The following is a 27,585-nucleotide window of genomic DNA, read 5'->3' on the forward strand; positions in this document are numbered from 1 at the left end:
CAAAGTAACAAAGTCAAAGGGGAAGACATCTGAAAATGGAGCTAAGTACTCCTTCTCAAATCCCAAAATAAGATGTTGGCTACCTACAGTATTAACCTCCAGCCAGCTCCTAAAACCCACTTCTCTCCCCTACCACCAGAAGGTAGTGGCTTTTTAATTCTTTTTGGGTCATAACTAACCATCACCAATTGCCGTTGAGTCGATTCTGACTCATAGCAACCTTATAGGACAGAGTAAAACTGCCCCACAGAGTTTCCAAGGAGTGCCTGGTGGATTCCAACTGCCGACCTTTTGGTTAGCAGCCCCACCTCTTAACCACTATACCACCAGGGTTTCCGGGTCATAACTGGAACTGAATAAAAGGTAAGGACCCTTTACCAAGAAATAGACACCAGCACTCAACGAAACCTATTTTGCTTCAATTTCAAGGTATTCACTGACCTTACAAAGGGGGATTCAGGTGACAGAAATTATAAAAGGGCTCTGACTCCTCAGACCTGGTAAACCTACGGTTGATACCCCTGAGAAACCTGAAACTTATTATTTTGACTCAAGGGCTGATGGAAATCCAAGCCTGAATATCTAACCACATGGAAAGGGTGTGTGTTCTCAAGTTCTCTCTAGGGCTGGGGCTGCAGCCCAGGCCTGCGCCTCAATCGCCCCAGTGTATTTCTGTTTTTTTTTTTTTTTTCCAATCTAACCTTGAATTGAAGCGAGACCCGCGCCTCAATCACCCCAGTGTCTCTGTTTCTTATGCAATCACCCCGGTGTATTTCTGCTTCTCATTCGACCTCCTCTATGCTCCTTGCTTAACCGCTTTGTCAGCTTATTTTGCAGAAAAATATCAGGTGTTTCAAGAGACTAAAGCCAGAGTGGTAGACAAGAACAAGCTTGAACCAGACGTAGCCCGCGAGGTCCAGCCGAGCCGTACTCGAATTATCTATGTATGAGATTTCCCAGAAAATTAATGTGTGTTACTTCCTAAATCAGAATCCCAATAAAGACGGTAACCTAACCCCTGCTCAGGGAGTCAGATGATGGCTAGCTCCCTGGCTCCTAGCATTGCTGCTCTGCAATAAACCGGTTCTTCTTTCCTTAAAACTCGGTGTGTCTTGTCTCTTGGCCTTACAGCTCATCGGCAGGGACCCACCTGGTCCGCGAACAGGGCTACGGGTGAACCCGGGAAAACGGGGGATGAGATATCGTTAAGGCTGCTGAGTTGACAATTTTAGCCCAGGCCGAGAGGTTTCGGAGGTTATGGCCAAGAGGGATAGGACGGTCGCGCCGAGCCACGGACGGGCTCCAGGTCTGCACTCACCCCGGGCTTCGAGGGGCGCGTTGTGTCTCTGTGGTCCTTCGACCCAGGCGGTGGCGGCATCGCAGTGCTCAGGGGCCGGCTTCCCAGGTAGCAACCTCCGAGCCCTGAAGCCCGCCACGCCCCCTCTCGCCGCACGCAGAATGGCCTCAGCACGACTCTCAAGGTCCCCGCAGGCGAGCTCCAAAGCCCGAGTCCGCGAGGCAAGAAACGCCAACATGGACCACCGAGGGGCCGCATGATCCAGCCAGGTCCTAGCAGGACACCCGCCATGACTTGGGAGACCACGCCTCCTTTGCCCCGCCCCGCGGCTTCCGGCACCGGTTCCGCTTCCTCCGGAAGTCGGACACAGCCGCTCTCTCCGCCCGCGCCGCTCGATGGTTGGGCGGAGAGTGGCTGGAGCTCCGGGAGCCGTTCGCGGAAGGGCCGGGAGGCGGTAGGTGGTTCCTTGCGGCTGGAGGCGGGTCGGGCCTGGGCGGGCCGGGGACGGGCTGGAGCGGGGCGCCGAGCTCCCGGCAGGGGCTGCGCCACGGCCGGGGCCGGTGGACCAGGAGCGCGGGGGCGGCCCCTGGACTGCACGCTCGGGGCTTCGGGGACCACAGCCAGCTCCTCGCCCCGCCGGGCGCGCCCGGCCTCGGCGAGGAGACAACGCTGCCCGGGGGCTAGCGGCGCCCCACTGCGCCCCACCTGCGACCCTCGCTGTGCCCAGGTGGCCGAGTGGCAGCGCAGGCTTATTGACGCCTGGGCGTCCCCGAAGTGGAAATCGACCCCGTTATGCTTGAGATAATCCTTTATTTACTTTTGTCTGTTTATAATGATAATTCGGTTAGGGCTGCAAGGACTGGTCAGTATGGCCGAAGTGCCCCCAGTTGTTCCCCCGTTACGTTACTCAGTCCTGAAGCGCAGCGCTGCATAAAGAAATGGGTTCTGCGACGTATCCCGCTCTTACCTGGGTCTCTTAGTTTCTGCAGTAAAATGCCTTCGCGGATACTCCCGTCCCCTTCATTTTCCTGATTTTAAATTTGTTGATGGGTCCCTGATCTGGGACAGCTTATCTTGCTCTCAGCTCCTAACTGATGAGGTTAAGATAATGTGTAGGTTTATTTTTCGCTCCTTGGAGAGTCATTTTAACTTGCATTCATTCCGCCTGTTTTTGTTTCTGTCACAATAGCTGCAGTTTTACGGTACACCCGTGGTTGATTTGCAAAACACAGGAAAAGGGGGGGAAAAATTGCCCTCTCATTCTCTTCCTGAACTACAGATCTCACTCCTTTGTGGCTTTTTTTTCAGGAAGCTGCCACTGAGGCAGAAAAATGCCTGCCCTAGTGATTGTGGGACTGAGGCATGATTTCTGTGAGTTGGTGGCTCAAAGAGTTAAGCCCTCCAAGGAGAGGTTGGCAGTTTGAACCCACCCAGTGTGAAGAAAGGCCTAACAACCTACTTCTGAAAAGTCACGCCATGAAAACCCTATAGAGTGCAGTTCTCTGCAACACATGGGGTCGCCATGATTTGGAATCTACGGGATGATGACCGGTTGCTGGTTTTTTGGTTTGGCCTAACTGGTCAACTTATAGTCTACTATTAACCTGTGTATCTTGATCCCAAAGTTGGGCTGGAATTTCTGCCCGAAGTTAGAAATTTTCTTGAATGTTTGCTTAGCACTTAGATCATTTTTAATGAAAACTAGTTTTTTTGTTTTTTTAATACTGAAGCTGGGTGTGGGCAAGACTTTTGCCCTTTTATTTCTGTGTGTATTTTTGCCTAGGGAAAAGTTTTTTCTCTAATTGTCAAAAAGGCAAAAGTATGTTGCTTATTCAGGCAGTGAACATATAAAATTATTGTTCAATTCTTTAATTGCTCAATTGTAGGTTAACTGATCAAATGCGGGTTATATAAATTAAAATTGAAATCTGTTGTTTCAGCTGGTATGTTAAATTTCACTTGCCAAAGTGATTTTTTTAAATAGTTTTCATTTAAATGTATTGTTTACCAAAGCATTTTGTATAACTTGTTCATATTAAATGTATGATACATAAAATACCAACTTTCAAAACAGTTTCTTGCTCAAAGTAGGTGTTAATAACTAATATATTTTGGATGAATGAATTACTAGTAACACCTCTGAGCCAGATTTCACGGACTGCTGAAACCTTTTCAGCATCATAGGAACATGAAAGCCTCCACTGACAGCCAGATGGCTGGAAATCGAACCTGGATCTCCTGTACGGAAGGCAAGATTCCTCTTCTGAGCCACCACTCCCCTTCCCTCCATTGCAATACCCATTGCCACCCAGTCGATTCTGACTCAGCGACCCTTTAGGACACAGTAGGTCTGTCCCATAGGGTTTCCAAGGCTGTATTCTTTATGGAAGCAGACAGTTTCACATCTTTCTCTCTCAGAGTGGCTGGTGGGTTCGGACTGCCGACCTTTCAGTTAGCAGCTGAGCACTTAACCACTGTGCCACCAGGACTCCATCTCCCATTGCAATAGTCCCCCTTAATAAAGTCTCTCTTTACTAATGTCCACACTTGCAGTTTTTTCCTTTGGTAGTATATAGTGTGAAGGAAGCATACTTTTCAGTGTGGGCCAGGGCTTCCAACCCTTTCTTTCTGGTTTGAACCCCTGCTGAGAATTTGATTTCCATCCCCAATATATTGAATCATAATCTACATTTTAACAAAATCTCCTGGTGATTCTTATGTAAACGTACAACAAATATTGAGAGCCGCTGCTCTACTAGTGGATCTCAGCCGTGGCCCCTAACCAGCAGCATTAGCGTTGCCTGGGAACTTAGTTCGCAGCAGAGGTTTGCGTTGGAATGAACTGATTACAAGCCCTGGTGTAGGGCTGTCCTTGTTCAAAAGTTCATCACAGATACTTGAGGATTTTCCACAGGGAACTTGAGCCATCTACCAATCTTAAGTATTACAGAATTTTATTATTAGCATCATCTCACAGCAAGTTCCCAGCAATTAAGCATCCCTAGATATTTCTTCCTATTTATAAAAATGACTTATGCCTAATGTTGTTTTCACAAAATGCTGGCCATTTATCCTGCCCCATGACTTTTTGTAGGAGTTTCGAGAGAAAATTTTGTAAAATCTTCATTTTTCTGTTCGAGAGAAAGTTGGAGGTGTTTCATTTATCTTGAGGCTCACCAGACAGATGTATTTTCAGAGCTCTGATTTAAAAATCGTTTTTCTTCATATGCATGTAGTGCTTTCTGGTTTACACAGTAGTTTGCTGAGCATTATAACTCAGTTGACTCTTACAACAACCCAACAAGGTGATTTTCCTTATTTGCACGAGGAAAAACTGAGACTGTAATTCATTTGCAGGTCTTCAATTTCAAAACTTTCATCCTAATACCTCATAACTAAAACCTGGAAAACAGCATAATAAATGGTGCAGACAAATCTTTCAGAACGAAGTTCACCAAAAACTTGCTATTTTCCTTTCTTTTCTAAAGCATACTTTTAACTCTGATTCTTCTGTACTTTCTGTTCTCTGATTTTTAGATTAAAAAAAAAAGTTTACATATTATGGACACTTAAAGACCCACCTGGAAGTAGGGAGAATAAACCTCTTAACAGTTACTATCTTCCCTCTAGTTCCCCACTTTTGTGTGTGTATTTGGGGCAGGGGCTATTTTGAAAACGTTCCACAGCATTAGAATGCTTATTAATTCTAAGCTTCCCTACTGGAGATGGTTTTGATTCTTTGATTTTTGTCCTCCGAGATCAGTCTTTCTGAGCTCTCTGGTATCTCCCTGAACCATTAAACTCGTTGGGAGAGTCAGTTCCCTGCCCGCTTGGTTCTTTTTGCTCCAACTTACTTCTGACTCTGGTTGTCTTTCACTCTGTGTGCCCCTGTCCTCTCCTCTTGTCTCTGATCTTAACAGATCACGGGGTAAATTTAAATGTCTGTTTTTCAAAATAATTAGTAAAATTGTATGTTCTCTATCCCCCTCCCCCCCCTTTTTTTTAAAAAAAGCTGTTTGTATTCAACATTTTGGATCTCTTTTCTACCTCAGAACACATTGCTGTTTTGAAGTGTGTGGGCCTTCATGGTTCTCTTCACATTGTTTAGCTTTTTTTTAAAAAAGCTGCTAACTCTTAGTGTAGCTTTGAGTGTCCATAAACTGAACTGTATTCCAGTGGAAATTGTGTCTGACAGAAAAGCAAGTCAATTTGGCTTTAAGTCTAAAAGGGGGATTTATTGGCTGATGTTAGTGACCAAGGGTAGCTCTAGTAGGGACAGGTAGATCCAGGTACTGTTTCCCAGACTCTCCTTCTTGTCATCACTCAGATTTGGTTCCTTCTGTGTTGGGTTTATTCTCAGGTAACTTCTCCCTAGCAGCCCCAGTTACAGCCAGCAGCTTAGCAGAGATAGCTATAGTAGTTTTGTCAGTAGTTCTAGCAAAATTCCCAGGCCTGATGCTTATTGACCCAAGTTGGGTTTTATACCTACTGGCCAGAGGGGAACTGGGCTTTTATAAGAGGCCAGGCCTGGGCCAGGTTTCTGCTCCTCACCCATTCGGGATGTGGAGGTCAGACTACAAAGGCTGAGAGTGAGGAATTGGGTAGATGCCTAAAGGGAAATCAGGATGCTGTTACCAAAAGAAGGAAAAATGAATGCTGGGCAGGCGAAAATAACAGCTGTCTACTGGAGAGAAGATCAAATTAATTGGAACTAAATTCCCTCTAGAAGATCCATAGTACATATTATCTCCTCAAAGGCTCTGAGTAGTCCCATGGCAATAAAGCCTTTAAACCTTGTTTGAAGGTAAAAACAAAACAGCTCATTTGGCAGCGGATAAAAGTGTTCCCAGAAACAGTTTTCCCTTAAGCTTTGCTGGTAACGTTCCATGTGCTTGCTAAATTATTTTTTGGTTTGATCCTCTGGTCTGTACTTGGAATCACAAAAATTTAAAACCTAATAAAGAACTAGAGATTTTCAGCTGATCAGTGAGTTTTGCATTTCTTGTATCTGAGTTCTTTACCTTTCAGATCAGATTCCCATTTCTACACTCCTCATACAGAGTTACCGACTGGGTATCTAGTGGGGCTTTCAGACGAGGGCTGAAGGAAGAAGGAGCAGATACACAAAATAACATGAGAACCCCAAACCACTTTTCAGGATTTCTATTTCTGGTGCTATTTTAGGGCTAGCCTATTTTACATATCCAGTTATATCCAACCACATTAAGGAAGAAAGGAAAGTAGCTGAAGCTTGTAATTGATGGACCAGATAGAAAGTGTATCGCTAGTGACAACAGTTTTAGAATGAAGAGAGCCCCCTCATTCTCAAATCAGTAAACTGAAGTCTGATTTTATCGCTGGCTGTGGGGTTGTTGCCTCCACCTCAGTTAAGAGGGCTGACAATTAGGATTTCACGTGTCTATATGTCGGGTTGCTGTAGGGTCGCTGTGAGTCGGAATCGACTCGACGGCAGTGGGTTTGGGTTTTTGGTTATAGAGGATTAAATAGCGGCTCTGGAGGTATATTGGGCAAATGACTGGAAACCAGGAATCTGAAAGTAATTGTAGAAGTTCCAAATGAATTTTTAGAAGCAATTAAGTTTTAATAATGCATTCAGACCCAGAGGTAGGTGGGCAGCAGTTTATTACTTACAGTCTTCATAATAAAAATAGTTGATAATTTAGGAACTTGGCCTTCGGTTTTGTTTTAATCCTTAGTGTTCTTGGCTCTTTTCAGAAATGATTATAAATTTAGATTGTAAGCCATCTAATAAAATAATAGACTTTTTTTGGGCCGGGGAGTGGGTGTTAAAACCCTTGCTCTTCTTGGCCACAATTCAGTGCAGAAATAATTTGTAAGAAGGAAAGATTCACTATTTCATGGTTTGGTTTGGTTGTGGGAATAGGGGATTAATATTCAGGGTAAAAAAAAAAAGTCAGAATTAGAATCCAACTATTTAAAGAACCAAGAACCACTGTTCACAGAAATTACAGTCACATCAATGTCAAAGTTAATTTTTATACAAGGTTTTTTTCTTTTTTGATTAAAGCGGTTTCTCTCAAAATGCATATACTTATTTAAGTAAAAAGATAAATATTTTTCCTCTCTTTTCACGTCTTCACTGCCTCCCCCTGTTATTCCAGATATAAAATATGAGAAACTTATTTCAGGTCACCTACCCACCAGCAAAGAGAAAAGAGCTAGCCTGACGGAAAATAACCCGTAATGGGAATCTGATGCATAAGGTAGAATGAATTCATGTAATATACAACTTTCAAATAAAACCTTGACGTTTTGAAAGAACCATTTTGGTGTTTGTGGGAAAGGGGTGCGTGTGTGTGTGTGTGTGTGTGTGTGTGTATGTATGTGTGTTTAACACTAGTTCGTATTTCTTAAAAATTTAGAAATTATTCCAGATTTGAATTTGGCTCTACTTATATTAGAACGCCTATTCATTAATTGGATGACAACACCATTTTGTAAACTGTTACTCTCCCGAGGGATAGAGGTTATCATCTGTTTTCCAGATGAGAAAACTGAAGCATTTTAAAGACACGGTAACTTGGACCTATGACCATCCAAGACTCAAACGCACTTTTCTCTGTACCAAGGTGCTTAGTGAATTAAACTGTTAAGTTTAATATTCATTTTAGCGTTTTCTGCAGTCCAATTAGAAAATTATGGTGTTTACAACTTGGTTGTCTTTTTTACTTTATGTAGTTTACAGGAGGGCTGTTTGGAGATTATGGATGATCAGCCGGGAACCTTAAGGGAGAGTTCAGAACTTCTCTTCTCCTTTGGAGTTATAGCAGATATTCAGTATGCTGACTTAGAAGACGGCTATAATTTCCAAGGAAACAGGAGGAGATACTACAGACATAGTCTTCTTCATCTACAGGGTGCTATCGAAGACTGGAATAACGAAGGCAATATACCCTGTTGTGTACTTCAGCTTGGAGATATCATTGATGGATACAATGCACAGTATCAAGCATCAGAAAAGTCTCTAGAACTTGTTATGAACACATTTGAAACGCTTAAAGTCCCAGTTCATCATACATGGGGAAATCATGAATTTTATAACTTCAGTAGAGACTATTTAACAAACTCCAAACTTAACACCAAGTTTCTGGAAGACCAGATTGTACATCATCCTGAGACCATACCTTCAGAAAACTACTATGCTTATCATTTTGTACCATACCCTAAATTCCGGTTCATTTTACTTGACGCGTATGACTTGAGTGTCTTGGGTGTGGATCAGTCTTCTCCAAAATACCAGCAATGTATGAAGATACTGAAGGAGCATAATCCAAATGCGGAATTGAATAATCCTCAAGGTGAATTATTCCTTTGAGCTGAGAATCTAATACCTTGTCTTTAAATTCTTCAGCTACCTTTTATTCAGCAGGAAGATGCACGATTAAGGTAAAAGTATATTGTTGCTGTTGTTCAGGGTCAGGATTTTCTCACAAGCTGATGTCACACGGATTGATGGCAGTTGATTCAACATTCCTCTATTTAGCAGATACTTGAATGCTTCCTCTGTGCCAGGCAGTTTTTCTAGGGCGAGCTATTCAGAGCTATAACAAATACAATATCCCTCTTTTGTGGAGGGAGTGGGGGGAACAAGAGAGGTAGGTGGGCAGGACAGATAATAAATGGAATAAAACCAAGGCTGTTTGTCACAGTGATAAGTGCTATCAGGAAAAGAAAGCAGGATGATGGTGTAGGAAGGGACGAAGATTACTGATTCAGAATAGGTGGTCAGAGAAAGCCTTTCTCAGGAAATAAACATTTACATGGAAACCTGAATGACAAGAAGGAGTCATCTTTGGGAAGAGTAAGGAGCCCTGGTGATGCAGTGGTTAAGCACTCAGCTACTAACCAAAAGGTTGGCAGTTCAAACCTACCTGCTGCTCTGTGGGAGAAAGATGTGGCAGTCTGCTTCTCTAAAGATAAACATCTCGGAAACCCTGTGGGGCAATTCTGTCCTGTAGGGTTGCTGTGAGTCAGAATCAACTCAAAAGCTTTGGATTTATTGGGGCAGAGTATTCCAAACAGGGAAAAACAAGTGTAAAGGCCCAAAGCAGAATAAGACTTCGGCATTTTTGAAGACCACAGAAAAGGGCCAATGTGGTGGCGTGGGGGTGGGGTGGAGAGGGTATGAGGTGATTGTGGAAAGTAAACAGTAGCTAGACTATGTAGTGCCTTGTTGGTATAGGAAGGAGCTTGTATTTCATTTAAAATGTAATGGAAAGCCAGTGAGATAAGCAAAAGAGTGTCCCAACTAGGATTAAGATAGACTGATTCATACATTGTTCTAAATTCTGGTGATTTCTCATTTTAAGTTATTTACTCTTTAAGATGGCTGCCAGTCAAATATTTCTAAAGAAAAGTACAAGTCTCCCTGTATTAACTAAGTTTGAATGCCCAAATGAGGGGGTAAAAAATGACATTTGGTGGATGTGACTTTCTGAATTCATTTCAGGACTTTCTGAGCCCCAGTTTGTCCAGTTTAATGGAGGATTCAGCCAAGAACAGCTGAACTGGTTAAATGAAGTTCTTACGTTCTGTGACACAAACCAAGAAAAGGTGGTGATTGTTAGTAAGTATTTTAAGTGTTTATCTGATTATATTAGCATTTTAGGGAATGGGAAAAGTTAGGTTTTAATAATACTAGCAATATTCATATTGTGATAGCCTAAGATCAGCAGTTCAAATCCATCAGCTGCTCCTTACAAACCCTATGGGGCAGTTCTGCTCTGTCCTATAGGGTCGCTGTGAGTTAGAGCTGACTTGATGGCAATGGATTTGTTTTTTCTTCCCTGTAAAATGGATGCTTAGTTTAAAATTTTTTATTGAGAAACAACCTGAATCATTTAAAGTTGAGTCAGGAAAGAATTGTAAAATAACAAAAAACATCTTGATATATATTAGAAAGCCCCTATTCCATCTACATACTTTCTCCCACATCAGTAGAAGATTGTTGTTGTTGTTAGGTGTCATTGAGTCAGTTCCAACTCATAGCGACCCTGTCTGTGTACAACAGAACGAAAACACTGCCCTGTCCTGCGCCATCCTTATGATCGTTGTTATGCCTGAGCCCATTGTTGCAGCCACTGTGTCAGTCCACCTTGCGGAGGGTCTCTACCAAGCATGATGTCCTTCTCCAAGACTGGTCTCTCCTGCTAGCATGTCCAGTAGAAGACTGATAAATAAAAATTACATTTATATATAGGAACACAATGTTACATTATCAACCATTTAAATAAATTCTAAGACTCCTGTAGCTAAGTTAGAAATTTTATAAGTTGGCCTTTTAGGATTCAAAGTATAGTTTCCCCAAGTGGGATCAATTTATCTAGTAATTTTTAAATGAGAAATTCGGTTCAGGCCCTACACACAATCTCAGCCTTAGGAGACCTACCTGTCAGTGAAGTAAGTGGCCACCAAATAGGCAACTGCTGCCTAAATGAAAGGAAAGCTGACATCACGGGAGAGAAGTATTACAGGCTTAGCTGGTAGTGAGTCATTTCAGTACTATAACTGTCTGCCACAGGGTTACGAGGAATTTGGATTTGTGTTATTTTTACTTAGAATAGGTTTTTGACAGACATACTGCTGTCGGAGATGATAGGAATCTGGAGTTGCTTGAGACACACACTTATGCACACACGTATGTACACACACACATAGGAAAAGCTGGATTTGGATTTGCAGTATGGCTGGTATGTATGGTTTGGGGACTGAGATCACAGCCCTTGTTCTAGAATTGATGTGGCAAAATGGATGAGAAGATTGGACTGAGACTTAGAAGGACTAGAAGCCGTCCTGGCCCTTATTTACATGAACTGTGGGACCCTGGACAAATATCTAACCTACGTACTGCGGTTTTCTCAGTATTGCATCAAATAAAATGATAAATATGAAAACACTTGGAGAATGCGTTTCTGTGTGTAAGTGTGATTTTTACTTAGTAATCTTTCAGTGATATGGAAACCATGTGGATGGAATAGGAGTGTTTCTGCTGCTGTGGGATAGTGAATATTCATTCAAGGCTCGGAGAATATAAACCCATTGCTGCTGAGTCAGTTCTGACTCAAGCAACCCTACAGGACAGAGTAGAATTGCCCCATATCGTTTCCAGGGAACGGCTGGTAGATTCAAACTGCTGACCTTTTTGTTAGCAGCCTGAGCTCTTAACCACTGTGCCACTGGAGCCCTCCAAGACTATTGGCTGTATGTGACGATCTTTGGCTCTATACTAAAGGATCTCAAAAACTGGGGTACTTTTTGATTTATGTCTGCTTTTTACTTTTCTTCTGGCAGGCTGTAAGTGTTACTTTAGAGAATACTAGAGCTAAAAACACTTAGACATTATATAGCCAGACCCCTTTGTTTTAAAGGTATGGAAACGGAGGCCCAAAGAGGTTGAATCACATAGCTAAAATCCTATAGCTACTGACAGAACTGAGACGGGAGTCCATGTTTTACATCCCAGCCCCCTTCCCACTCTAGCCCTCATTCTTCCCGTTTCTTTTTTACTGCTGGCAGTGGACCCTTCTAGTTTAGTGTCTTTTATATTCTTCTTCCACTTTGCTGTAAGCTAGGAAACTAGATAAGCAAATCTTTAACAACTGAGTGTCCGAGATTTTCTTGTAGTAAAGTTTAAAATGTTTAATAGAAATTTTAGTTTGTTTTTGTTTGCTTTTTTAGCTTTCCTTCTGGCTATTCAGAGGTCATTTTGCCTAGTTGTTGAGTTTTTGCTCTGCATTTGGAAGGATAGAATTGCCATGAGCTAAGATGGGGAATGTTACAGGGGAGGAAGGCTTGGAGGGAGGGTTCCTGAGTTCACGTTTGGATATATTAAGTGTCAGATGGCTCTTAGATATCAGAAGCCTGTTAGATATTAGTGGAAATGTTGAGTGGACAGTTTGGTCATATGAATCTGAAATTGAGTATCGAGGTTTAGGCTAGATATATAAATGTAGAAGCTGAAAGGACATCCTCCCCGCCAAAAAAAAAAAAAAACTTGTTGCCATTGAGTCAATTCCGACTCATAATGACCGTATAGGACAGAGTAGAACTGCCCCATAGAGCTTCCAAGGAGCGCCTGGTGGATTTGAACTACTGACCTTTTGGTTAGCAACCGTAGCACTTAACCACTACACTGAAGAACACAGATGATCTTTAAAGCCATGTAAGTCACTTAGAGATCACCAACGCATTAGGTGTAGAGAGAGAGGACAAGTCCAAGGACTAAGCGTTTGGGCACATCTGGTAAGACACTAGGAAAATGAGGAGAAACCAGCAAAGGAGATTGAGAATTAGTGGCCACTGAAGTTGGAGGAAAACTAGGAGAGTGTGGTGTCCTAGAAGCCAAGTGTTTCAAGGAGGAGGGAGCGACTGTTCGTGTCCAGTGCTGCAGAGTCTTGCTAGGTGAGTCCAGTATGGCTTCTAGGCCCTGGGAAGGAAGTCACATGCCCCTTTGGACTCAGTCCTCCCTTCCTTACTACAGCGTGGAGGGTGGTTGTGGGTACGTGTGTGCGTAGTAAGTTTCTTTGACTCCTTTTCTTGCTTTAGTGGCCTGTTTAACTAACAATATTTTTAAAGCTTACATTACAGACTAATAGGTATTGAGCAGAAGCGTGTTTAAATTTTGGAATAAAAATGAACAATAACAGAAAAAAGAAAAGGGATTTAATGGGAAGAAGCAAAGCCCAGTGAGCTACTGAACTTGTACTTCAGAATGAAGACTGGGCCTAATATATGTTTGGGCGTTAGGAATTTGAAAGTTTCCCGACTGTACTTCACACTTTACTGTGGGACCTAGAGTAAATATTCCCTGCTTCAATGCAGTTTTCTTATCGCATCTTGTGAGTGGGTGTGGCTACCTCTGCTTCGTGGAGGGGTTGTGAAGAAAAACAACTTTAAGGTGGCATGAACTACTACTAAGGCACTGCGTGTATAAGTGACGTACTCCATGGCTTCCTACCTAAACTGCTCCTTTCTTTAGGATTATTTCTTTCTATGTATAAGACATTCATTTTTAAGGAAATGAATGAGATTGGGTTCCAGGGCAGCATCGGCCTGATTTCTGGCCAGCTTTGCAGACTGGCCTACACAGGAAGCCCTTGATCTCCCTCGGTGCTCACACATCATGAGACTGTGTAGGGCACAGAGATCTCAGGGCTTCTGCCTCTACAGACTTCTTCCGCCTTATATGCGAACTGTCTAACCCTTCTTTCTGTGCTCCAGAAACTGTGGAGTACATAGTTCTTCATGTATCTGGATCCTTTCTGCTCTCAATCCATTTGGATAATGAGGTAGAAATATACATTTTTTTCTGGTTTTTAGCCATTTATTTGATGAAAGCACTATTTCTTAAGTGGTTCATAACTCTTTATTTTTTCTTTTACTAACAGGCCATCTTCCCATTTATCCGGGATCCTCTGACAGTGTGAGCCTAGCCTGGAATTACAGAGACGCCCTTGCAGTCATTTGGTCTCATGAATGTGTGGTTTGCTTCTTCGCTGGTCACACCCACGATGGTGGGTACTCGGAGGATCCTTTTGGTGTGCACCATGTCAGTCTAGAAGGGGTCATTGAAACAGCGCCAGATAGCCAGGCTTTTGGCACAGTCCATGTCTATCCTGATAAAATGATGTTGAAAGGGAGAGGCAGAGTTCCCAACAGAATTATGAATTACAAGTAAGAAGAAGCTTTCCATCTATAGTCTGATTTGTCGACCTTCGTAGAAAGAGAATGACTTCGCTTGTGTGTTTGCCCCTCCCCTCAAAGGTCCCCACAGAAACGTGAATCCTCAGTCCCATCGTTCAGTGTTGTGCCTGCATAATAAAATGGATTTCTGGCCTCAGTGTGCATTAGTTCATAAAGTATTCTAAAACGTTATCAGTGGATAATACATCCATTGCTGAAAGAAACAGAACAAACCGAGGAGGAGGCTGAGGTGGTGGTGGGTATTGTTCTTAAAAAGGACTATTTAGCCTTACCTCAATTTTTTTACTTCTTATAAGGGGAATGCATTCATGTTTTACCTATTTAACTTAAAAATTCATGAACAATACCTAAAATAAGCTCAGGCAAACTTTTCTGTTCACCCTGCTGTGTGAATAAGCCTTGGACGTTTTTTGTCCCCAGTACCTGTCATACTTGGAGTTTTATAGGCTCGTCTTATTTTTTAAGTAGAAGAATCGTCAGCACGTGTTCACAGGTGCGTGTGCAGAGCTCTCATGGCCTCCAGAGAGGCCATGTGATCCTCTTGTGACTCCAACCAAAGCAGGACCCAAGAGCCAGGGCAGCAGGGCGCCTGTGGACTGGCCTGTGGGCCACCATAGGGGGTTAATGAACTTTCCCTTGACTCCCTTTAGGAGAAGCCGGACATGTTTAAGCAGCTCAGTTGCCATATATGCTAAGACTTATTTACAAAACACCTACTAGGTAGCAAATTGGAACTGTTCAAGTGTAAAGAAAGTTTGATTCAGGCCTTAAAAACAATAAAAGAAATAACAGTCAACCCAAGTGTGTATGGTGAGCACCTGGGCACTATGAACATTATTGTTGTTGCCATCAAGTCAGCGCTGACTCATGGCTGTCTTATGGATGACAGAATGTTGGAAGTGTTGCCTGGTCCTGCACCATCTTCATGATCATTGGTACGCTTGAGTCCACTGCTAGGGCTGTTGTATAGAACCTGCCAACCTAGGGTGCTTATCTTCCAGCACCGTATGGTACAGTGTTGTCGGATACACTATGAAGATACAGAGGCTGCCCTGGTTTCCTACGACTGCTGTAACAAATTACCACAGACCCAGTGGCTTAGAAACAACATACATTTGCTGTCTTACAGTTTTGGAGATTAGAAGCCCAAAATCACTTTCACTCGGAGAAAAAAAAGGTGTCAGCAGGGCTGTGCTCCCTGGGGAGGATCTAGAGGGGAATCTGCTTCCCTACTGTCAAAGGTTGGATTGTGTCCCCCAAAAATGTGTGTCAACTTCGTTAGGCCATGATTCCCAGTATTGTGTGGTTGTCCTCCATTTTCTGATTGTAATTTTATGTTAAAGAGGATAAGGGTGAAGTCGTAATGCCCTTACCAAGGTCACATCCCTGACTCAATGTAAAGGGAGTTTTCCTGGGATGTGACCTGCACCACCTTTTATCTTACAAGAAATGAAAGGGAACCTCATACCACCAAGAAAGCAGCACCAGGAGCAGAGCGCGTCCTTTGGACCCGGGGTTCCTGCGTGGAGAAGCTCCTAGTCCAGGGGAAGACTGATGACAAGGACCTTCCTCCAGAGCTGACAGAGAAAGCCTTCCCCTGGAGCTGACTCCCTGAATTTGGACTTGTAGCCTACTAGACTGTGAGAGAATAAACTTGTGTTTGTTAAAGCCATCCACTTGTGGTATTTGTTATGACAGCACTAGATGACCAAGATGCTTGCCTTTTCCAGCGTCTATAGCTGCATTCCTTGGCTCGTGGGCCTTTCCTCCATCTTCAGAGCCAGCAGCATAGCATCTGTTAATCTTTCTCTGCTTTATCGTCATATCCCCTTCTCCTCTGCTTTCCCTGTAGTCAAATCTCCCACTGCCGCCTCCTCATACGAACACTTGTGATTACGTTTAGGGCCCACTGGATAATCCAGGATCATCTCCCCATCTCAAGATCCTTAATCACATCTGCAAGGTCCATTTTGCCATATAAAGTACATTCCGGTTCCAGGGGTTGGGACCTGGACGTCTTTGGGGGCCATTACTCAGCCTCCCACAGAGGTAATGTGATGTGCTTTCTGCAATCACAGATCACACAGTTAGCGAGGGACAGACATCCATCATCCACATAACTTATTACAGTTTGTTACAGTTGTTTTATTATCGTTAATTTCTTACTGGGCCTGATTTGGAGCCCTGGTGGTGTAGTGGTTAAGAGCTCGGCCGCTAACCAAAATGTCAGCAGTTTGAATCCACCAGCTGCTCCCTGAAAACTCTGGGGCAGTTCTACTCTGTCCTATAGGGTTGCTATGAGTTGGAATTGACTCCACGAGTTTTTTGGTTTGTGCCTAATTTATAAATTAAACTTTATCATGGGTGTGTATATATAGGACAATACATAGTATATATAGGGTTCGTTACCATCTGCGGTTTCAGGTATCCACGGGAGGTCTTAGAACATTTCCCCCGCAGATAAGGGGGGCTACTGTGATACAAAGACAGGACTATGGGAACACAAGAGGGAGAAATTAATTTTGTTTGAAGGGATTAGGAATGACTTGGAGAAAAAAAGTTTAAGTGGGGAAGGGCTTTCTAAGCAGAATGGCGTAAGCAAAGGAACTGAAGGATATGATGAGTTTAGGAGTGGCAAGTAATGCTATGCGGACTCTCCAAAGGGTGCGTGGGAACATGGCAAGAAATAAAGCTGGAAAAGGATTGGCAGGGCTATGCTGTGAAGAGCCTTGAATGGTAAGCCAAGAGTTAGAATTTAACTTGTCAGATGGTGAGTTGGCAAAGGTATCTGAGCTGATTAGATTTGTGTTTCAGCCTAGACAGTAGATCATGAGGCTGCATAGGACGACAACAGGAAGAAAAAAGATTATGGGGGCGGGGAGATGAGATTTTGATATTAGAAATATTAAACTTACTGGCTAATAATACTTAAATTCAATTGAAAAAGAATTAAAAACAATAAAGATTTTTCAAAAAATGATACTTCGCCTTCTATGTGCTTGGCTCTGGAGATACAAAAGGGACTGACCGCACATAGTCACAGAATTCACAGTCTGATACGGGAGGTGCAGATACAGTGAAAGTACTGAACACAACACAGTCAAATAGTATTTAGAAGATGGGTAGGTCCTTTATGGAAGTGCCGAGTCAGTTCCTTCATGTAACTTTAATAGTTAGACTCAAAAAGGTGTAAGAGCCTTTTTGGATTGAATTGTGTCCCCGCAAAAATGTGTGTCAACTTGGCTAGGCCAAGATTCCCAGTATTGTGTGGTTGTCCACCCCTTTGCCATCCGATGTGATTTCCTGTGTTGTAAATTGTACCTCTATGATGTTAATGAGACAGGATTTGAGGCAGTTAAGTAATGAGGCAGAACTCAATCATTAGGTTCTATTTTGAGTCAATCTCTTTTGAGATCTAAAAGAGAACAGAACAGAGAGGGAAGCCCTGGTGGCATAGTGGTTAAGTGCTACAGCTGCTAACCAAGAGGGTGGCAGTTTGAATCCACCAGGTGCTCCTTGGAAACTCTATGGGGCAGTTCTACTCTGTCTTATAGGGTTGCTAATGAGTCAGAATCAACTCGACAGCAACGGGTTTGGGTTTTTTTGGTTTAGAGCAGAGAGGAGGAGGACCTCATGTCACCAAGAATGAAGAACCAGGAGGGGAGTATGTCCTTTGGACCTGGGATCTCTGCACTGAGAGGCTTCTAGACCAGGAGAATATTGATAAAGGGCCTTCCCCCAGGGCTGACAGAGAAAGACTTCCTCTGGAGTTGGCACCCTGAATTTGGGCTTCTAGTCTCTTCGGCTCTGAGAGGATAAATTTGTTTGTTAAAGCGACCCACTTGTGGTGTATCTGTTATAGCAGCGCGAGATGACTGAGACAGAGCCATACATATCATGTAAGCTGAATGTGCACTGGAATACTCAAAACCTTTACATGTATTTTATTGAGCCTTAAGATAAACTTCACTTAAGATTAATTGCCTTAATATCAACTAGGCTTTTTGCTTTTCCCTCATCCAAATCATAATAGAGAATTTGACTAAAAAGGCCGTTTCATACCTCCTTTAACAAATATTTGTGGAATATTCACTATTAAAAGCTATAAAAATGGAGATAAATTACCAAAGTCATTTTTACTCTCAAACCCAAACCCATTGCCGTTAAGTCGATTCAGACTCATAGCGACCCTATAGGACAAAGTAGAACTGCCCCGTAGGGTTTCCAAGGAGCACCTGGTGGATTTGAACTCCTGACCTTTTTGTTAGTAGCCATAACTCTTAGCCACTATGCCACCAGGGTTTCCATTTTTACTCTACTGACATGTAAAATCTCATGAAACAGTATCTTAACTACAGAATTTAACAATAGTATATGCAAAAAGTTGCCATAAAGAAGCTCTAAAAGAGCCATATATTTTATATATTCTAGTAGTCACATTTTAAAAAACAGAAACATAAAATTAATTTTTATAATGTATTTTACTTAACCCAATAGATCTAAAATATCATTTCAACATGTGATCAATATAAAAAATAATTACATTCCTTTTTTTGTATTATGTCTTCAAAATCCAGTTCACTTCTATCTGGACACTAAATTTTCATTGGCAGTATTTGATCTGTGCCTAGATTTCATACAATTTGTAGTCCAAAACATTCACATAGCCACATTCCAAACAATAACTGAACTGAGTATTAGTTTTTAAATGACAATGAAAAGAACAGAAACTTCACTTCCTCAGTCACTCTGACCACATCTCAAGAGCTCAGTGGCCACGTGAGGCTGGTGGCTGCTGTACTGGACGGTGTCTAAAACGTTCTTCCCCTCAGAGTTGCTGTTCACATTTTTTAAAAAAAAACCAAACTCGCGTATAGATTTTGGTCTTATTTCTCATTTTGAATGTAATTAACATTCCATATTTCCTTCTTGATTTGGTCCCAAATTCCTTTATTCTATCCAACTTCCCTTTTTTTCTCCCCAAGACATTCCTGCTTGTTGGAGTCACCTGGGGTCCTCATTTAGCTCGTGGCAGTTCCCAGTTCAGTACAGCAAGACTAATTCAGGGGTTTAGCCCTCTCTTGAACTTCTTATTTCTATTACATTGTTCAAACCCTGCTTCCCTCTACTTTAGTCACGTGCACCGCTTTGTAACTTTGTGAGTATTTTTATGTTTTTTCATACTAACCCATTGCCATCGACTCAATTCCAACTCATAGTGACCCTACAGGGCAGAGTAGAACTGCCCCATAGGGTTTCCAAGGAGTGGCTGGTGGATTTGAACTGCCGACTATTTGTCAGCAGCAGAGCTCCTAACCACTGCGCCAACTGTATGAAGTCAATAGGAAATCTAGTCAATCTAGATAAGAACTATCCATCAGGAGCTTTATATATTTGTCCAGGCCACACAGTGATGAAACCGAACTAGAAATCACTTCTTGACTTCTATTCTAGTGCCTTTTCCACTACAGTTTGGCACATTATCCTTCAGGAAAGACTTCCAGAGAATGTCAGAGCCCATCTGTTGCCAGTCCCATTAAATCCTGCATCATGTCATGTTATAGGCAGCCTTAAAAAGTCACTAGGATTTTTTCTTTAAATAATCTCAAGTATTAGCTTAAATTACCTGAAATAAACTCCTAGGAAACTGGCTTGTTACCCCAATATATTTATAATAAATGGATATTTAAAAAAGATTTTAATTTGAAAATCATCAATTTAAGAACAGACTATTGAATTAAATGACTGTCTTGCAGTGAGTTGGCCAAGAGGACCGCATCTCTTTGTTTATATATATGTAGACCCATGAGATGAATGGGAAAAGAGAGATTATAACGGCAATAGCCAAATGAATTCTTCCACCAACTGGATTCCTAAAAAGACACACAAAAAATTGTTATAGTTAAGAACTACCAATAAAAATTAGGGACTGCTTTGGAAACAAGTATAAAGATGAAATGGGTAAAACACATAAATTATATTTTAGTATGCTCTTTTTTCCTTAAATTTTTCATTGAAATACAACTCAAAAAGTTAATAAAACAAACATACAACTGCAGTGACTTATCACAAAACAAACGCTCATGTAATCACCTGCAGGTCAAGAAAGAAAACATCGTCGGCACCCCAAGAGTCCTCCTTGTATGTCTGCCCAATCTATCCCTTTTCTCCTCCCCGAAGATAACCATTATTCTGACGTCTAACACTACAGCTTAGTTTTGTCTGTTCTGAACTTTGTATAAATGGAATAATATAGTATCTATTCTTTTGCCTAAAATTATGTTTATGAGGTTCATCCCTGTTGTAGCTGACAGTAATTTGAGAGCTCGGCTGCTAACCAAGAAGAGATCAGTGGTTTCAATCCACCAGTCGCTCCTTGGAAACCCTATAAGGCAGTCCTGCGCTGTCCTACAGGGTCTCTATGAGTCAGAATAGACTCAGTGGCACCGTTTTTTGTTGATTTTTTTTATATATAGTATACCATTGTATGATTATACCACAGTTTATTTACTGTATATTGATGGACATTTGGGTTATTTCCATAATGGTGCTATGAACATCTTTTACATGTCCTTTGGTACATATATATGCACATTTCTATTGGTATTTACTTAGGAATGGAAATACTAGGATAGAGGACGTGTGTATGTTCAAGTTTAGTACAGAATGGCAATTTTACACAGTGGCTTTCCCAGTTTACATTCCTACCAGCACATGAAAGTTCGCATTGTTCCATATCCTTCCCATTGCTTGATACAGTATTGTTGTTTGTTGTTGTTTTTAATTTTAGCCTTTCTGGTTGAGGTATATAGAGACATCATTCTGATTTTAACGTTCAGTTCCCTGATGACTACTGTTGAGCACTTTTTCATATATTTCTTGGCTGTCTGAATTGCTTCTTTTGTCAAGTGCCTATTCAAGTCTCTTTCCCATTTTGCTATTGGATTATCCTTATTTCTCTTATTGATTTGTAGGAATTCTTTACATATTCTTAATACAAATCCTTTGTTGTTTATATGTGCTGCAAATACCTTTTCCCACTCAGTTAATGATGTCTTTTCCCACTCAGTGATGTCGTCTGAGGAACAGAAGTCATTGGTAAATAAGACAGTGTTGAAACTGATCTTTTCCTAATGTTTTCTGTGTCCCATTTAAGAAAACTTTCCCTCTAAGGCCTTGAAGATACTCATTTAAGTTACCCTCTAGAAGTTTTATCATTTTGCCTTTCACATCAGATCTGTAATTCACCTATAACTGATTTTTATGAAAGTCATGAGGGTAAGAGTTGTTTCACTCTTTCTGTATGGATATTCAGTTAGCCTACCACCATTTATTGGCAAGGCTGCCTTTCTTTGCTACGCTGAAGTGCCAGCTTTGTCATAAGTCAAGGGTCTACGTATGTATATATCTATTTCTAGACTCCTCAGATCCATTAATTTGTCTATCGTTTTACTAGTACAGGCTTATCCTAAGTTCTCTCACTATGTTTTATAGTTTTATGCGCAGAGATTTTACCTAGAGACTTATTTCTAGGAAGTTGTTTTTTGATGCTATTATAAATGGTATTTTTTGTTGTTATCATATTGTAACTGTTACTTGCTGACAGAATGTAGCTGATATTTGTATAATGACCTAGTATCCAGCAATCATGCTAAACTCACTAATTCTGATAATTTACTTTTAGATTTTCTATATATGTAATCATGTCATTAATAAATTTTATTTGTTCCTTTTTAATTTTTGTGCCTTTTATTTCTTTTTCTTGCCTCATTATACTGGCTAGGACAATAGCTGAGGAGCCCTGGTGGCATAGTGATTAAAGCATTTGGCTGCTAACTGAAAGGTTGGCAGTTCGAAACCACCAGTGGTTTCCATGAGAGCAAGATGTGGCAGTCTGCTTCCCTAACGATTACAGCCTTAGAAACCCTATGGAGCAGTTACACTCTGCCCTATAGGGTCACTATGAGTTAGAATCAACTCAGCAGTAGCAGGTTTGGTTTGATTTTAGAACAATAGCTAGGGCATTACTGAACAGAAGTGGCAATAATGGCTAACCTCATGTGATTCCTAATTCAAAGGGAAAGTTTTCAGCTATTCACCATTAAGTATCATGTTTGCTGTAGGTCACTGGTAGATGCCCTTTACCAGGTTAAGTTCCCTTCTACTTCCAGTTTTTAAGGGCTTTTATCATGAATGGATGTTAATTTTATCAGATGATCTTTCTGAATCAATTGACAATATAGTTTATTCTCTTTTATTCTGTTAATGTGGGGAAAAACATTGATTGGTTTTTGAATGTTAAACTAATTTAGCGTTCTTAGAGGAAACTCACCTTGGTTGTCGGATTATATTTTATAGCAGAACATCTGCCAATGCTTTGTTTAGTAGTTTTCCATCTGTGCTCACGAATGAGGCTGCTCTGTAATTTTCTCTCTTTTTTAATGTTCTTGTCAAATTTTGGCATCTAGGTTATTCTGACTGCCTAAAATGAGTTGTAAAATGTTTGTTGTTTTCCTACACTCTGTTTGTTGACAGTTGGGTTATTTCTTTCTTAAATGTTTGATAGAATTCTCCAGTTACGCCATCTAGGTCTGGCGTTCTCCCTTGGGGAAAACTCGAACTTCGGATGGAATTTCTTTAATAGTTAGTTGTTGTTGTTAGGTGCTGTTGAGCTGGTTCCAACTCATGGCAACCCTATGAACAACAGAATGAAACATTCCTGGTCCTGCACCATCCTCACAATCGTTGCTATGTTTGAACCCATTGTTGCAGCCACTGTGTCAATCCATCTCATTAATGGTCTTCCTCTTTTTCGCTGACCCTCTACCTTACCAAGCATGATGTCCTTACCTAGGGACTGTGCCTTCCTGATAACATGGAGGCAAAGTCTCAATATCCTCATTTCTAAGGCGCATTCTGGCTGTACTTCCTCCGAGACAGATTTGTACATTCTTTTGGCAGTCCATGGTATATTGAATATTCTTCGCCAACACCGTAATTCAAAGGCATCAATTCTCCTTTGATCTTCCTTATTCATTGTCCAGCTTTTGCATGCATATGAGGCAGCCGAAAATACCATGGCTTAGGTCAGGCTCACCTTAGTCCTCAAAGTGACAACTTTGCTTTTTAACTTTAAAGAGATCTTCTGCAGCTGATCTGTCCAGTACAATACATCATTTGACTGCAATGATCATGGGTGTGCATATGTCTATTCGTGTAACAGCTCTTATTTCTCTAGGATATATTGCTAGGAGTGGGATTGCTGGATCATATGGTATTTCTATTTTTCTTAACAATATTGTTCGATAATTTCTGCATTCTCTTGAATCACCTTTCTTTGGAATGGGCACAAACATGGATCTCTTCCAGTCAGTTGGCCAGGTAGCTCTCTTCCAAATTTCTTGGCATAGATGAGTGACTGCTTCCAGCACTGCATCCGCCTGTTGAAACATCTCAGTTGGTATTCCATCAATTCCTGGAGCTTTATTTTTCACTAATGCCTTCAGTGCAGCTTGGACTTCTTCCTTCAATACCATCGGCTCTTGATCATATACTATCTCCTGAAATGGTTGAACATCGACCAATTCGTTTTGGTATAGTAACTCTGTGTATTCCTTCCATCTTCTTTTGATGCTTCCTGTGTTGTTCAATATTTTGCCCATGGAATCATTGCAACTTAAGGCTTGAGTTTTTTCTTCAGTTCTTTCAGTTTGAGAAATGCTGAGCATGTTCTTCCCTTTTGGTTTTCTAACTCCAGGTCTTTGCACATTTCATTGTAATACTTTACTGCGTCTTCTCCAGCCACCCTTTGAAATCTTCTGTTCAGCTCTTTTACATCATTTCGTCCATTCACTTTAGGTACTCTACATTCAGGAGCAAGTTTTGGACTCTCTTCTGACATCCATTTTGGTCTTTTCTTTTTTTCCTATCTTTTTAATGACCTTTTGATTACTTCAGGAAGGATGTCTTTGATGTCATCCTGCAACTCGTCTGGTCTTCAGTCATTAGTGTTCAATGTGTCAAATCTATTCTTGAGATGGTGTCTAAATTCAGGCAGGATGTACTCAAGATCATACTTTGGCTCTCATGGACTTGTTCTAATTTTGTTCAGCTTTGGCTTGCATATGAGCAATTGATGATCTGTTCCACAGTTGGCCCTTGGCCTTGTTCTAACTAATGATACTGAGCTTCTCCATCATCTCTTTCCATAGATGTGGTTAACTTGATTTCTATGTGTTCCATCTGGTGAGGTCCACATGCATAGTCGCCATTTATGTTGGTGAAAAAAGGTATCTGCAATGAATAAGTCGCTGGTCTTGCAAAATTCTATCACGTGATCTCCAGTTTCTATTACCAAGGCCATATTTTTCAACTGCCGATCCTTCTTTGTTTCCAACTTTCACATTCCAATCACTAGTAATTATCAATGCATCTTGATTGCGTGTTTGATCAATTTCAGATCGCAGAAGTTGGTAAAAATCTTCAATTTCATCATCTTTGGCCTTAGTGGTTGTTATGTAAATTTGAATAACAGTCATATTAACTGGTCTTCCTTTTAGGCATATGAACATTATACTATTGCTGGTAGCGTTGCACTTCAAGATAGATCTTGAAATGGTCTTTTTGACAATGAACGTGATGCCATTCCTCTTCAATTTGTCATTCGAGGCATAGTAGACCATATGATTGTCCAATACCGGTCTATTTCAGCTCATTAATGCTTAGGATATCCATCTTTATACGTTCCATTTCATTTTTGATAACTTCCCATTTTCCTAGATTCATACTCTGTAGCTGTTTCTTCTCATTTTGAGTCGTGCTAAGTCCGCAAATGAAGGTCCCGAAAACTTCATCTAGTCATTAAGGTCAACCTTACTCTGAGGAGGCAGCTCTTCTCCAGTTGTATTTTGAATACCTCCCAGCCTGTGGGGCTCACCTTCTGGCACTGTATCAGACAATGTGCCACTGCTATTCATAAGGTTTTCACTGGTCTTTTTTTATTATTATTATTTTTAGAAATAGATTGCCAGGCCTTTCTTCCTAGTCTGTCTGAGTCTGGAAGCTCTGCTGAAACCTGCCCAACACGGGTGACCTTGCTGATACTTGAAATACTTGCGGCATAGCTTCCAGCATCACAGTAACACCTAAGCCACCACAGTACGACAAACCAGCAGATGAGTGGAGGTTAATAATTAGAGGACTCCTCTTAGTATGTATTTCTTCTTGTGTCAGTTTCGGTAGGTGGTATTTTTCTAGAAATGTGTCCATTTCATCTACAGTTTCAAATTTATTGACATGAAGTTGTTCATAATATCCTCATGATTTTTGTAATATTTGTTAAATACGTAGTTATGTTCTCTTTTTCATTCCTGATATTCTCTGCCTCTTTTTGCTTGCTTTCACTTTTTTTTTTCCTCTTTTTAGTATTTTTAGGATTTATCAATATTATGAATCATTTTAGAGAATCAAAATTTGACCTTGTTAATTCTCTACTTTTATGTTGATTTTTCATTTCATTAGTTTCTGCTTTTATGTTTATTTTCTTCCTTCTTGTTTCTTTGGGCTTAATATGCTGTTCTTTTCCTAACTTTTTGAGACAGAAGCTTAGCTCATTGATTTCCAGTCTTTCTTGTTTTTTTTTTTAATATATGTATTTAAAGCTACACCATGGCTGCAACAATGGGCTCAAAAATAGCAATGATTGTGAGGATGGCAGAGGACTGGGCAGTGTTTCATTCTGTTGTACTGAGTGTCGCTATGAGTCACAATGACTCGATGGCACCTAACCAACCATACATGATTTTTAGTTGCATCCCACGCATTTGGATATGTTATGTTCTTATCATTCAGTTCGAAGGATTTTCCAATTTCCACTGTAATTTCTTCTTTGACCCAAATGTTATTTGGAAGTGTATTTCTTGATTTCTAAACATACAGTGATTTTCTAATTACCTGCTTAATGATTTCTAACTGAATTGCACTGTGGTCAGTGAACATACTGTATACGATCTGAGTCCTCTGGAATTTGTTGTGACTTATTTTCTAGCCTGACATACAGTATTTTTGTAAATATTCACTGTGTACTTGAAAAGAATGTCGAGTCTATCATTCTCGGTTCAGGTGTTCTATACGTGTCCATTAGGTCAATTTTCTTATTGTATAGTTTGAAATGTCTGTATCTTTATTGATTTTTTTTTTTTTTTGGCCTGTCTATTCTGTTTGTGACTGAGAGAATTGTGTTAAAGTCTCCTAAGCTGATTGTGGATTTTTCAATTTTTCTTTTTAGTTCTGTCAATTTTTGTTTTATCTTTTTGAGGCTACGTTACTTGGTACATGAAAATTTAGAATTATATTTTCCTGATGAACTGAACCTTTTGTCATCAAAAAGTATATGGAGGGAAATTTGAGAGTATATAGCAAAACTATGTAATTACATTTTGACCTAGCAATCCTACTTCTAGGAATCTATCCCAAATACACACTGGCAAAAATATGTTAGATAGATGTATAAGACTATTAATTACAGCACGATTTTTAATAGCAAAAGACTGGGTACAGTCTAAACAGTAGAGGGCTGGTTGAATAAACTACGGAGCTATCAGAGAAATAAGGGCCGTCTTTATATACTACAGGATGATTTCCAGGATACAGTAAGCAAAAGGAGCCCCAGTGGTGCAGTGGTTAAGAGCTCGGCTGCAAATCAAAAGGTCGGCAGTTCAAATCTACCAGCTGCTCCTTGGAAACCCTACGGGGCAGTTCTACTCTGTCCTATAAGGTTGTTTCTATGAGTCAGAACTGACTTGATTACAACAGTTTTTTTTTTTTTTTTTTTTTTTGTAGTAAGCAAAAACAAAAGGGGCATGCAGTTGTGTATAATATGCTACCCTTTATCTAAGATAAGGACGAATACAAATAAATGCACATATTTACTTCTGTTAAAAAGCCACAGAGGAATAAATCATAAAACTGAAAAAAAAGTTTAACCTGTAGAGAGAGAGAAGATGGAGAGTGAGGAGGACAGAAAAGCTAGATTTATTTAAATGTAACTCGTTTCGTATATTTGATTTTGGAACCATGTCGATATTTTATATAATTATAAAAAAATAAACATTTAAAAAATCCAGTTATCCCTAGAAATTGAACGTAAAATAAATGAACTTAACTAAGCATTCACTTCGTGGTGTAAGCACACAGTGTAACTATTGTAAGTGATTTGAGATATACCTCAAGTGAGATATATACTAAGCACAAAAACAAACAACAAAAAACCTGTTTTTGGTGATTGTGTCGTTATCCTATTGTATTGTGTTTGTATTGTGGGAAAATGAGTTATGCTGAAGTCACTGAGACTTGAGATTTTTGGCATGATTAAAAGGTATCAGTGTAAGATCTCTGATAAGGTTAAATGAAAACCAGTATTCCTGAATTTGAATTTTTAGGATCTGTATGAACTAATGAGATATTTTATCTTTAAATATATGTGTGTGTGTGTATATATATATACACACACACACATAGACACACATACATACATATATATGGGG

The 27,585-nt window shown here is 40.7% G+C and overlaps 3 protein-coding genes across 9 annotated transcripts in view; 1 reads left to right on the top strand and 2 right to left on the bottom strand.

The window, feature by feature from the left end:
- Nucleotides 1-2,488, bottom strand: part of LOC100672357 (protein SCO1 homolog, mitochondrial) — a 19,007-nt gene extending 16,519 nt beyond the window's left edge. The window contains exons 1-2 of one of the 2 annotated variants that reach the window (XM_064271781.1): nucleotides 2,265-2,488; nucleotides 1,319-1,569 (exon numbers count right to left, since the gene is read on the bottom strand). In XM_064271781.1, coding sequence (XP_064127851.1) covers nucleotides 1,319-1,555 — 237 coding nt within the window. In that variant the 5' untranslated portion in view covers nucleotides 1,556-1,569; nucleotides 2,265-2,488. Of the gene's footprint in view, nucleotides 1-1,318; nucleotides 1,686-2,264 lie in introns of those variants that run through there. The other variant, XM_003416932.4, reaches the window with a different exon arrangement.
- On the top strand, nucleotides 1,650-15,831 carry ADPRM (ADP-ribose/CDP-alcohol diphosphatase, manganese dependent). 4 transcript variants are annotated; one of them, XM_064271780.1, is made up of 6 exons: nucleotides 1,650-1,751; nucleotides 8,018-8,637; nucleotides 9,789-9,905; nucleotides 13,559-13,626; nucleotides 13,726-13,851; nucleotides 15,489-15,595. In XM_064271780.1, exons 1-5 carry the CDS (start codon nucleotides 1,693-1,695, stop codon nucleotides 13,762-13,764), a joined length of 903 nt encoding a protein of 300 aa, XP_064127850.1. In that variant the 5' UTR covers nucleotides 1,650-1,692; the 3' UTR covers nucleotides 13,765-13,851; nucleotides 15,489-15,595. The 4 variants fall into 4 exon arrangements, with proteins under 4 accessions (XP_064127850.1, XP_064127849.1, XP_003416981.3 ...); XM_064271779.1 differs by lacking the exon at nucleotides 13,559-13,626 and having other exon boundaries at nucleotides 15,489-15,831; XM_003416933.4 differs by lacking the exon at nucleotides 13,559-13,626 and having other exon boundaries at nucleotides 13,726-15,557.
- TMEM220 (transmembrane protein 220) overlaps nucleotides 7,116-27,585 on the bottom strand; it is a 32,426-nt gene continuing 11,956 nt past the window's right edge. The window contains exon 6 of one of the 3 annotated variants that reach the window (XM_064271782.1): nucleotides 7,116-10,508. In XM_064271782.1, the coding sequence (XP_064127852.1) occupies nucleotides 10,448-10,508 (61 nt within the window). In that variant the 3' untranslated portion in view covers nucleotides 7,116-10,447. Of the gene's footprint in view, nucleotides 16,108-16,153; nucleotides 19,915-27,585 lie in introns of those variants that run through there. The other 2 variants (XM_023556466.2, XM_023556465.2) reach the window with 2 other exon arrangements.

The sequence above is a fragment of the Loxodonta africana genome, chromosome 18 (genome assembly GCF_030014295.1).
Source record: "Loxodonta africana isolate mLoxAfr1 chromosome 18, mLoxAfr1.hap2, whole genome shotgun sequence".
Lineage (NCBI taxonomy): Eukaryota > Metazoa > Chordata > Mammalia > Proboscidea > Elephantidae > Loxodonta > Loxodonta africana.

Bases quoted from the DNA above. Each gene is read 5' to 3' on its own strand.
- ADPRM (XM_003416933.4), top strand. From the start codon at position 1,693: ATGGTTGGGCGGAGAGTGGCTGGAGCTCCGGGAGCCGTTCGCGGAAGG. The intron at 8,638-9,788 runs GTGAATTATTCC...AATTCATTTCAG, and splicing joins GGAATTGAATAATCCTCAAG to GACTTTCTGAGCCCCAGTTT. The intron at 9,906-13,725 runs GTAAGTATTTTA...TTTTACTAACAG, and splicing joins AGAAAAGGTGGTGATTGTTA to GCCATCTTCCCATTTATCCG.